This window comes from Telopea speciosissima, chromosome 7 (assembly GCF_018873765.1).
Source record: "Telopea speciosissima isolate NSW1024214 ecotype Mountain lineage chromosome 7, Tspe_v1, whole genome shotgun sequence".
Lineage (NCBI taxonomy): Eukaryota > Viridiplantae > Streptophyta > Magnoliopsida > Proteales > Proteaceae > Telopea > Telopea speciosissima.
This window is the reverse complement of record NC_057922.1, coordinates 48,966,025-48,978,720: the sequence shown is the minus strand read 5'-3', so window position 1 is coordinate 48,978,720 and position 12,696 is coordinate 48,966,025. Positions and strand designations below refer to the sequence as shown.

The window sequence follows — 12,696 nt, the reverse complement described above, 5'->3', positions numbered from 1 at the left end:
ACTAGGGGTGCAGCGGTGAAGTTGCAGCTGCTGGTTGGCGTGTTTTGGCGATTGCAGAAATGAAATCAAAGATGTAATGACATGGTTTTGAGGAGAAAAAAAAACCAAGAAAAGAGGATTCACAATTCTTCGGAACAGAGACCGTGTTTAGTTAACGGTAGCTGCAACAAAGGCAATGGTGGAGCGATGGCGCTGGTGTGCTGGGCACTGGTGCTATGTGCAATAAGAGCTCACTACTTGCAGGGCAGCGGGGTGTTGGTGATTGTGCTGCAACAACAGGAGTGCAGGACCTCAAGAGCTGATGTGCACAAAGGATGAAGTGCTGATGACGGAGAGGTTCCAAAACGCCGGAGGGTTGCAAATCGCCAATAACCAGATTCAAAGCTGCTCTGATACCATGTTAGAAGAATGAATCTTTGTATATGTATATATTATGTGTATCGTTATACAAGAGATGACCTATATATAGATCAAGATAATGTACAGAGGAAAGTAAATATGGTAGGTGGTTGTTGGAGGGTAGTAGATGGAACAGTGTTCCTTAACATTAACAGGGTAGTGGATGGAACAGTGTTCCTTAACATTAACATTCCTAATACTTTTCCATTGCTGAATGAAGGCTAATGGACTGATGTACAGCACTCAATCCGCAACGGTGAAAAGAAAAAAAAAAAAAAAGGGAGAAAAATAAAGAGAAAGTGAGAAGGGAACTACAAAAAGAACTATAGAAAGAAGAAAAGAAAGGAGAAGAAACAGGACAAGGATGACGGAGCTTTGAGATGGGAAGCAAACACCTAATAATATCCTTGTTGGGGGAATAGCCCTACATTGCTTACCCCTAAGGCCTTCCATTGCTCATATACCTGTGAGTCTCTCCACCCAATAATTGGAGCTTTTGGGTTGGATATTTACACTCCTAACAGGCAACATCAAGTGTGTTCGAGCAGGCTGAGATGGGTTGCAATGGCCCGTCAGGTCACCCTATGCCCGAACCCAGCCCATTTAAAATTGTGCGGCTAAAACCAATAACAGCCTGTTTATTAATTGGATGGGTTCGTGCAGGTAGACTGCACACTGAAAATTGCCATCCTTAGACCAACCCAATTACAGTTATAAATGCAATTTTTTTCCCAATTAGATTTTAACACAAAAGGTCTAGTAAATCTTGATCTGATCGCCAATCCTTGCACCCATGGTAATAGGTGTCAAATTCAGTAGGACAGAAAGTATTGAATTTAAGCATCTTTCTAATCATTTTATAAGATTTTGATTGTATTTATCAGACTTATCAATTAAGTATAAGGTAAAACCCTTATTTTTCTCTTCTTAACGATAAAGTATAGTGTACATAGGATTCACCAGTATAGGTGTAGTTCCTCTTAAACAGGGTTGGCTTGTCTGGTCCTGTCTAATTTTCAAAGCAAAGATTAAATCAAGTTCAACAAAGAAAGGACACTCACACAATAAACGCATCCTCAACTGTGGCTGATAGTATTCCAACTGTTCCTACTGTCCAGTTGAAAGGAAGAACACTGAAGATCACAAAGAAAACAAATTTTAGAATTTCGCAGGAATCTATTCAGTTCAAGGGAACAAGTATAGATTCTACAAAAGATGGAGTTCCATATGAGTTATTACTCACCCCGAGTGAGATACACATCCGAATGTCGGTTTAAAACCAACAACACCACATAGAGCAGCAGGCACCCGTACAGAACCTAAACAAGTTGTATACTTGATTGCAAAAGAAAATTGCTAGTAATGGTAATTATATATTAAAAAAAAATAAGTACAAGTACCACTAAGGATCAAAGTAGGATTTGTCGAAGAACTTAATTCTTACTACTGCTTAAGTTAGACCCGATAATTTTAGATTATTGTAGTAAAATGTTGGCTCCATTTACAGGTTACTCCTATAGAACAGTTTGGGCCACCATCAAAATGGAAATGAGAAACGAATTTCAAGATCATCTTTAAAGGCAGAGTTGCTAGCATTCTCTCACTGTCCAGAATAACATCATATAATTTTCTCCATGGAGTACATTCCTAGAATGCCTCTTAGAATACCCATGTCTTAAGGACTCTTAAAACTCTCGACTGGTCCCTCAACGAAAAGGGCCTTGTCAATCTCCTTTTATAGCATCACAATGGTGTCTACAAAAAGCCAAAATCCATTTGGCAATTGATTTTTTCCTATCCAAATTCAGAGGTTGCTTTCATAATTCTTCTGGAAATGTCTCTCGAGCAAGTCCTTGAACTCCTTATTCTCAAGCTACCTAAAAAATTTACTCAAAAGGTGTATCGTTGGAATGGGATAGTGGAATTTTTGCTCTCTCTATCAACCAAAAGATTTGTCCATTACATTTGTTGATGACTATATTTTGGTGGGCCATTGTGAAAAACCTTTCACCTTTTTCAGGCCTGTAAATTGGGTCCACAGAGGCACAGACCCTTGTGTATTGAATTTGGATTGTGTTCATTTAAGGCTGTTTAATTTCTGGTAGGAGAACTTTGGTATAATGATAAACATTTTATCCCACAGTTTTAGTGAAGCATTTTCACAAAACTCGATTCAAGATATTGGTCATCAGATCTCACCCAAAATCTATATCTCCTCAAGCCAAACACTTGCTCTTTCCTTCCAAAAGGCTAACAAAATGGCAAGGAAATGTCCTAAAGAGGACCAACTACTTTTCACTAGCATTATTCTTCACTTCCTCCACAGTTCCACTTCCAAACTTCAAGGTAACAAACCTCTTAGAGTCCACAGATTTATCAGGCATCCTTACACCTATCAACTATTTACAGCGCAAAAAATTAAGTTTTATGGCATCTCTCCATCATTCGAATTCCTTGGCTCCTTCTAAAAAAAAATCTCAAAGGTCTTGTCCCTGTTGACCAAATGTGACCTCCTAGTGTTGATTGGCTGATGCTAGAAGAGAAGTGAGCTTGTTGACAAAGCACCCTGCCAACACACACTACTCTCACAATCCAAATCTGTTCATCTAGTAGAACCAGTTTAATAAACAAATCAGAAATCCTTCATAAAACCTTTTAACCATGACTGGAGCATTTCCAAAAGTAAGTTTATATGGTTTCACTTCTAAAGGAAACAATGGAAGTAATAAATCCTAGTTGAGAACTGTACAAAGAATCGGGATTAATAAAAAAGCAAAGAACTAGTTTACCTCCCCCATCAACGCCAAGGGAAACAGGACAGAGTCCTGCCGACACAACTGTAGCAGATCCACTAGAAGAGCCTCCAGAGACTTTGCTAATATCACAAGGATTTCTAGTAGCGCTGCAATAAATTGAAAATGCTCATCCAATACCAACATATTATTTGGTCATTGACCTTTCAACCTTTCTAGCTCAACATGATGAAGGCAAAAAATAATGATATAGAAGACCATAAAAAGTTACATTACATTCAATACCTAAAAATAGGGTTTCTTGTTCTTACCCATAATGTGGGTTGATCCCACTTGCTCCAGCACCAAGCTCATGCATGTTGGTTTTTCCAACAAGTATAGCACCACATGACCTTAGGCGCTTGACACAACATGCATCATTGACACAAGCTCTTACTTTGTGCAACCATTTTGTACCTCCTGGAACCATCATCCAAGTTAGAAAATAATGAAGAGATGAAGTTGCCTCAAGCTAGTTTAAGAAGAGCTCTGAAACTGGAAACCACATAAGGAAGTACCAGTAGTTGGATAAGGCAAACAATCTATTTCATCTTTAACAGCAATGTGGACCCCATCCAGAACTGAAATTGGTTCACCTGGAGGAGACCATGAGGAGTATTAACAAAATTAGTAGTGAAAACTGAAATGAACAGATTAATGTTAATCTAACATTTGAATTGCCTAACTAAAAGTATAAATTTATTTGATAATAAAAATAACTTATCTAGTAAAACTCTCCATACGTGTGTGCCTAGAAATTCTGCTCCCAAAAAGGGGAAAAAGGAGGAATCTTTATGTTTTCGAAAAGTACCTCTTTCATATCGATGGGTTGATTCAGCAGCTTGCTTTAAAATATCTTCAGCATTTTGATTTATAAAGAATGACATTTGCAAAGAAGGGTTGGAAGATTCATGCACAGAATCTAAAAGCCGTTTTGCAACCTGCCCAAAGGCAAATTAAGAGAGAGTAAAAAATATAATTCTATGTAACTAAAATTTTGAATTTTCCAAACAGCCAAAACAATTAAAATTTCATACCAATTTAAAATCCTTCTCATGTAATATGCATTTTGAAGTTTCGAAAACATTTTCAGAGTGCGAGCTAAAACTAAACAAAGTAATATATGAATGGAAAACCATCATAAGTAAAAAAATTCCATTTCCTAAAATGATATACCATCAGTGGGGTTATTTCTCCTGAAATATAGGCTCTTGAATAATCTAGTATTGTCCAACGCTGGAAACTGGGACATGAAGTATTTCCTACAATTTCTGAACATGGAGGAAGGCATTCCAATGCTTGTTGAACTTTCTCAGGTGGAGATGAATCACATGATATTGATTTAACTTCCTTCAGGTTATGGTCTGCCATAATCATCTTATGTCAGATAAATCATCAGCCGAAGATGATGTGTTTATTTTGAATTACAGACAAAGAATGTAATAATAAACATATGAAACACAATGCGAAGCAAAAAAAGAACAGGAAAAAAAATGCATTAATATTTGCGAAGCCATACTAGAATTTTTTAAAGCTAAACAATATAGCAGCTCAAAATTATCAATGTCGAAGACCACCGAGGAAGAATGTTTTCAACAGGAGATGACACAAGTCACAAATAATTAACCCAAATAAAAAGTGTTAGGAGTTGCATTTCATGAAGTAAACAGACCTTCCCAAGGATGGCATGGAACAAACAAAGGTGGCTCATCTAACTCTGCGAATGAAATGAGCTGCAAGGTCGGACATATTTGTTAGCATGGAGGTTGTGATGACTTATCAAAACAGATGTGAAGTAGACTATTATACCCACCCATCATCATGTTTAAATAACTATTGATGAACTCAAACTATGAACACTAAATTCAACCTTAAGAAATAAAAAAAAAGAAAGGAGACAGCTCATAGTATCAAATAAATGACCAAGAAGTGCAACCCAATACCCTGTGAACTAAATTTTCATCCTTCAATATGTAGACCAGCATTGCTCCAAAAATTCTTGACTCTGAAATCCATGCCAAAATCTTAATAAGAAATCCAGCCATACGGGGAGCTGCAACAAATGCAAATTCAACAAGTTAATAGATCTAAAACTAAATTGATGACAATAAAGTAGCCCTTAGAATCTATTCTTTAATATTATCATCACCAGATGTAGTAACATGAAAGAAAGTTCAAACAAATTAAAAAACGTATACTGTAGTAAACAGTATAATAGCTAATAAAAGAGTGTCCCAGTGCATTAGGCTCCTGCTACTGCAGTGCCTGGGAGGGGCAAATGTACACAGCCTTACCCATTGCTTCGCAGGAGAGGCTGTTTCCAAGTTTTGAACCTGCAACCAACAGGTTGAAATAGCATAACTTAACTGTTACGCCAAGGCTCGTACTGATAAAATACAATGAGTCCCTAAAATGTGCCAAACTATATTGTTAATACATAAGCCCAGTTGCCATAGGCAATATCCGAGTCCTATGTAACAGAAATCTGCTAAGTTGACCTCCATCAAAACAGAAATTATTATAAATTAAAAATGGAACAGATATTAATACAAAAAGCATAGAAAATTTGATAGTACCACGATCTGATCCCACACCAACAAATGAATTTCAATACTGAAATCAAAGTAGTCAATTTTCAAGATCCCCGTTTCTGACACCATCATCGCCAACATTTGCAATCCAAAAGTACATTAACTAAAAGAGAAACAGAGGTGTGATTAAAACACAGAGCTGCTAACATTTTTAATGCACTATCAAAACCAGTCACCGTCAACTACACTACTGATCATCTTTGAACAAGATTTTATCACAGTTTCACTTGCAATAACTAAGCAACCAACCAAACTTTAGTAATAATCAGAGTTCACATTTCATGCAAACATGAACTGAATAAAAGATAAGATCCAGAAAACCGAAGAAAGAAAACGGAGGCTCATTTGAACCTTTGACATTGGCTCTGAGATAGAACTCATCACTGTTAGGGCTCAGATCAACGTCCTTCACGGGCTTGTAGACTTTGTTTTTAGACTTGAAAAGCCACCCCATAGCAAGACGCAGGGAACAAAAACAAACTAAAGCATTCAACAATGAAGTAGACGAAAGAGTTAATGTGCTACTACTTAAAATAACTAGAAGAGAAGAAGGCGGAGAAGGCAAGAAACTTGAATTTAAATGCAAACATTAATGAATCTCTGAGATGGGTTTTTGGTGTTTGTGAATGAAAAGGACGACATAATCGAAGATCGACGGTGGGGTGGTTCGCGGGCTTTTCTTTTCGTTTCCATTTTTAAGACAGAGGAGTCACAATTTCAGTTTTTTGGAAATTGAAACATAACGGCTTTTCCCGGGAACTGCAACCCATTTTAATCCCATGAGTAATAGTGGCATAACTTTACCAAAAAAAAGTAATAGTGGCATAAAATACCTTTTCTTTTTTGAGAAAAGGTTCCCTTCTTTGAATAGCTGGAGATTCGGGTAAGTTGGATTTTAATCCTCTCCAGCACCCTCATTGGTCAGTGAGCTGCAGTGAGGGGCCTGGGAGCTCGACATGTGGAAGGTTTAAAATCCAACGGTGCTGAGCTTGATTGACCCAGTTTTTTTTTTCCTTTCTCCTTGAGTTTGGCACTGGTGGATGCCACACCTTCCACGTATCGAGCTCTCAGGCCCTCACTGCACCTAACTGGCAAATGAGGGCGCTGGTGAGGATTTATTTTCAGGGTACAATATGCTAGCAGCCTAGCTCCCCTCTCTCTCTCTCTAATGAAATGATTTCATTACCCTCCAATATTGAATATTATTTTACACCATCTTATTGGTGCTCTCCTCTATGCCGTTTGCTCATGAAACCCTCTCTCTTTCTTTATTTATCCACTCTTTCAAGATGATTTAAATACCGGTATCTTTTATTTTTTTAATTCATTCCCTCTCAAGATGGTTTTAAATATCAGTATCGAAATCAATATTGACCAATAGTGATCACAAATACAGATCGGGCATATTGACATGCATCAGATGATTTTTCCCTCATTTTTCTTAAAAGAAATGGTTTTTAAACAATTTTACCCTTACTACAAACCGCTATTAGATAGTTTTACCCTTACTAAAAATACAATATCAGCCAAATATCGATATCAACTAATACAAGGAAAATTATCTTCTGCAATTCCCTGTCCGATCCAATTCCCTAGTGCCTGTAGTAAGAGGGGGTAGACCCCATCCGAGCAGAGTGTTCGGATAGAAATGGAATGGTCATTGCCCCATCCCTTGTTAGGGGCACTAGGGAGGGGAACTGGACGTGGTCAAGTGCCTAATGCACTTGGTAGCTAGTGGTGCGTAAAGGCCCATTGCCATCAGGAGGTCTTGAGGTCAAGTCTCCTGGTTCACATCCTACATCCCTCCCTATCTATCCAAAAAATAAAAAAAAAACTGGACCGGGCAGGAATTGCAAGGGATAAAAATCCGCTAATACGACCAATCCGATGCTGATATCTTAAATCAGCCCACTCTCCCATCTATTTCTTTTAACATTGGCTAAAATTAGTTGAATCACAAGAGGTAGATCATGAATGGGCCATTTTGTAGATAACCAAAATGAATGTATGAATTTAGACACGTGGTGGGAGATGATGTGGTTAATTTGAATTGTTGGATAGGTAGGGTATTTATGGTGTCACATTTCAAATTTGGAGCATTAAACTATTTTGCTTTTATTTTTTAATTTTAAAAAATATTTATGATACATCACAAAATCTATTTGACTTAAAATTTTTACGCATGGAATCAAGCAGGTATAATCTACTTGCGCATCAAATTTGTGTGCAAAGCAAATTTCACAGTAGCTGTTATAAATTACTCATTAAACCAAACCAAGCTCAAGTGCCCAATGGTTGTGGTTGTTGAATTTTGGACAAGAATATTGATTCAAGTAGTTCATTTGGATAAGGTAGCTCAATTAGCAATTTTGTGGACAAATTTTTATTAAAAAAAAAAAAGCGAATTATTAATATCACAAAGATCTGTTGTTTTTTTCAAATGTCATAAAGCATCTATTCGGTCACGTGGATAGATAATATGTCTATTTCAATTATTGGATAGAGAGGATATGGTCTAGATTCATCTCGTGTCAAATTTTATAATCTAATTCAATCGAATACCTCATTTTGTATTGGCACACATCTCGAGTATATCCATGCATGTATACTAGTGCTTTATGCATTACTATGTACTCTCCCACCACTAGGGGTATAAGTTTGGCCTTGTCAGCCCGAGCCCGCCCTGAGTCCGAACAGGGCCTGGGCTGGATTTTTCAACCCTGAGGGTGGGTTAGGGTTGAAATTTTCAGGCCCGGATTATGGTCGGGCTGGGCCAGGGTTGAGGCCTCGGGCCAAGCCCAGCCCGGCCCTATCCCTGTGTCAGGTTATGCTTTACAATTTATTGTTTACATTTTGCAATTTTTTTAGTATCTAATTATCTATTGGTTTACCAAAAAAAGGCTAATTTATCTATTAAACAAAAATATTTACAATTTTAAGATTGGGCTAAATTTTTTAATCCAAAGAAAAGTCTAATAGTCAATTGAGTATGAAATAAACCAAAACTCAATCATATGTGTCTCAATTTTTGAATCCATAGGATGACGTAAATGGTAAAAAAGTAACACAAGTCAAGGCCAACCAAACCCTAACAAATTTCAGGGTCAATCAAGGCCAACCCGGCGCAGCCCAGCCCAGCCCAGCCCGATCAAAGTCAATCAAGGCCGGGCTAGGCTGGGTTGAGCTCGACAAGGTTGGGCTTGGGCTGAGATATCTTAGCCCAACCTAGGGCCGGGTTGGGCTTGGGTTGAGCTAAGAGGACTCAGGGTTGGACTAGGGTTTTAAAAAATCCGACCCTGTTTCACCCCTACCCACCGCTTAATATGGTTTAGAATTAAAAAATAAATAAATAAATGGTTGAGATTTGTATTGTGATTTTGGGAAACATCACCTTGCATTGTTTCATGGATAACTACGAAAAACAAAATTCCTTCTGGAAAATGTTGAAAAAATCATTAAGTTTGAAAATTTTGTCTCGATTAATTTTTTTAATAGTTGAATCATTAAAAACAAATACAAGTGAAAATTTTCAATATGTGATTGGTCCCCCATGTAGTTGGAATGGATCATAAATATTGATGGTTCCATCTGATTGCAGGGGAAATAAAGGAAAAGGAAGTGAAATCAAATGAAACTTAAAATTTCTAATTATTACCCTAACATGACCATGTAACTAACTCCAAAAAATTCCAAATTTGATTATTAAATTTTACTTTATTTTGCATCAAATCCCTTAGATTTGTAAAGTAAAACAAAATTACATCTAAAAAGCATCATTAATAATTAATAAATATTGTAAAAATATCAAGCAGTGTACACTATCATGTTTGATAATGGTACAAAATTTATTTATTTTTTTGGTTCTTTTTTTTAAACCAATTTCACTTCCATGACTATCTCTTCATATAAGGGTATTAAAGTCTTATATTACCCAGCGACCAATTCACGCTCGTAGTGAATTTGCCACATGTCAAGTTTTAATTTGATCATATAATTGCTCATATTATGGTATTTTTCAAAAATATTCAGTTTTTACAAAACACAAGCTTTTCATTTCAGCGTTCTTCCAAAACTGTTTCATAAAGCCACATTGCAAGACCATAGAAAAAGGGTGTTAGGCATGAAAAAGAGAGAAAACCCCTTGCAACCAATTAAGAGAGAGGAAAAGCAAGATTCAACAAACTCTATTTACCTGCAAGGAACATTAAAGGGAAGGGAAGTGAAAATTCAAATCTAAAAAAGAAACTTTTGTACTCAAATACCCCATATGATAATATTACTTTATAAAAATTTGCTTTACTTTGCATCTAAATCTTTTGGATTTGAAAATTAAAATAAAATACATCTAAAAATCATTACTAAATATGGTAAGAAATATAAATAGTTTAAACAATCATGTTTGATAAAGATTACGAAAGTTTGCTTTTTAGGTTTGTAAATCGAGACTTGTGAGTCTCAGTATTAGAGTTGACTTGCGCTAATGCTAATATCGAGATAGGTGACGGGTAGTTTAGGCATTTATGTTTTGTTTCTTATTCTTTTATTTTTCAGTTATGTTCTTGGCGCTCTTTAGTTATATCATAGTTGGAAAATCAGGTTTTTCGACTCGACTCACCCTTCTCAAAACTTGGTGACTCGGGCAAGTCAAACCTGATCACACCGAGCCTTGTCTGTTACTTAAAATAAATGGGATATACCATATTAGTAACTCGGATTATGGGGAGGAGGAGAGAGATAGTCCGTGGGCATCACCACCGCCTCACATTCTTCAAAACAAGCACAGGTGGAGGGGAGATCTCAATGCTTGGAAGTGTTAAGGGATTTATCTACAAGGAAAACAAGTCAAAATTTGAGGACTATTCGAAAGGTTAAGAGATGGATTCCATATCAATTGATTTCAGCAAGGGCTCAAGGTTTCAGTTTTAGAAAAATAGCGATTCAACTAAATTGGCCGCCACAACCAACAGGATCTTCAAGGAAAAGCAAGAGGAAATTGCTTGTTAGGTTAATTGAGGTTTTCAACGAAGCTCTAATGGAGGAGGTCTTCTCCAGACTATGGATTTGAACAATAAACAACAAAGTGATCTTTTGTTTCTTGAAAATTTTTAGATGGAGATGCTCTACAAGACATGTGGGGCTTCAAATCAGCCTCAGGTATTTATCCACTTCAATCGGCAGATGTTCTCACACCTCTACAAATCTTGAAAAAGAAATTTAAGAGTTCAGGTAGTTTATTCACTATAACTAATAGCTTTTACCATACTTGGTTATATGCCTCAAAAGCCTCTCATGTTCCTTTGGAGACTAGACCTATCATCGACTTCTATTTTTAACAAGGGTGCCTGCCCATCTGAAATTTGGGTGAAACCCACCTGTAATGTTGAAAATGTTGGCAGCAAGAATGGTTTGGAGGAGAGCACACGGGCATGAGAGAGAGAGAGAGAGGCAGTCAATGTTACTTGCAATTGGCACACTCCGCCTGACACAATTTATAAACAAGCAGTAGAAAAGGGATTAAAAAACTTACCAGACTAGGACGAGTTTCATTTAACTTAGTAAAAACGTCGAGTCATTTGTGACTCGGACAAACTTGGACTGAGTTTGGTCATTTTTAAGATAAGGCGAAGTCTACAAGACTTTTGACCAAGTTTTGTTATGTTTTTTTACTCGACTCAGTCTACTTGGCCGAGTCAAAACCTAATTTTCCTACTATGGTTTATATATATTGAATTGAATGGGAGCTTCAACATTAAGTTGTAACTCCCAAGGTTACACAAAACCATCGTTTCTCTCTTTATTCTATTTCTCACTTTTCTCTTCTCTTATCATCTACATGGTATCAGAACAAGATCCGTAGGCACTGGTACAATTATCCTAGTCTCTTGTTTTCTTTATTGATTGATTCATATAAGTTTGGGCTTACGACTTCTCTTGCTTTTCGTCTGAAGGGGGTGCAATACCCTATGCTGTGTTTTGGGATTGTTTAGAGACTAGTTCATGTTTCAAAATTAAGAACTAGATTTATCTTTCGTGGTAATTGATTTATGGAGTGAAGATTGCAGCTGAAGTTTCAGATTCAAAAATCGACATAAATTAGTCAGGGTTTTTAGTGATCGATCTGGTCATGGTTTTGTTCTTCTCTCCAAATCATTAGTACATATTGTAATTTCAATTTATTTTTGTGTTTGCGAAAGATGCCTGAGCTACCACAGAATGTTGTTACTGAGGTTGTGTCTTCGTCCTCCAATCATATTACTAAAAAAAAAATTAGAAGAAATTATCAATTTTCAACAGTGGAAGAAAATTGTTACATTGGTGTTGACTGGTCGTGACCAACAGGGACATTTGACGAAGACTAAACCAGATGATGATGCATCATGGGACATCATTGATGCACATATTATGATACAGATGTTGAACTCTATGAAAAATCAAATTGTTGACTTGGTGACTCATATTGGTACTGTTAAGGAATTATGAGAATATTTAAATATTCAGTATTCCAGACAGAACTACCTTTTCTTGTATCTATGAGTTGTCTTAGGAATTTAATGGAGTTGATCGAAAGGGTCATCCTTTAACCCAGTATTTTGCTGACTTTAAGAAGATGTATGAGAAGCTGAATTTTTTACTTCTTATAATTTTTTATGTGCAACAGATGTAAAATCAACAAGAGCAACTCACTGTCATGGGATTTTTGAGAGGTCTTGATAAGGATTTTGATTCAATTTAGTCAGATTCTTGGTGGTGTATGTAGCCACGCTCTCATACATTTTTTCTCGAGTTTTACAAGTCACTCATGAGAATTCTCGTGATTCCACCCCGGTTGACAATTCAGCTCTGGATTCTTTTACACCTAATCATGGGCCCAATAGTGGGACAGAAAATGGTGGTAGTGGTGGTTGTGGTCGTGG

At 36.8% G+C, this 12,696-nt stretch overlaps 1 protein-coding gene across 1 annotated transcript in view; it reads right to left on the bottom strand.

Annotated features, from left to right (window-relative positions):
- The window catches only part of LOC122667514 (fatty acid amide hydrolase-like), a 61,877-nt gene that overhangs the window by 39,335 nt on the left and 9,846 nt on the right, over window positions 1–12,696 (bottom strand). The window contains exons 3-14 of the mRNA XM_043863795.1: window positions 11,280–11,284; window positions 6,926–6,930; window positions 6,134–6,253; window positions 5,135–5,244; window positions 4,864–4,924; window positions 4,368–4,555; window positions 4,003–4,132; window positions 3,710–3,787; window positions 3,464–3,611; window positions 3,189–3,301; window positions 1,643–1,718; window positions 1,461–1,532 (exon numbers count right to left, since the gene is read on the bottom strand). Coding sequence (XP_043719730.1) covers window positions 1,461–1,532; window positions 1,643–1,718; window positions 3,189–3,301; window positions 3,464–3,611; window positions 3,710–3,787; window positions 4,003–4,132; window positions 4,368–4,555; window positions 4,864–4,924; window positions 5,135–5,244; window positions 6,134–6,236 — 1,079 coding nt within the window. The 5' untranslated portion in view covers window positions 6,237–6,253; window positions 6,926–6,930; window positions 11,280–11,284. The remainder of the gene's footprint in view (window positions 1–1,460; window positions 1,533–1,642; window positions 1,719–3,188; window positions 3,302–3,463; window positions 3,612–3,709; window positions 3,788–4,002; window positions 4,133–4,367; window positions 4,556–4,863; window positions 4,925–5,134; window positions 5,245–6,133; window positions 6,254–6,925; window positions 6,931–11,279; window positions 11,285–12,696) is intronic.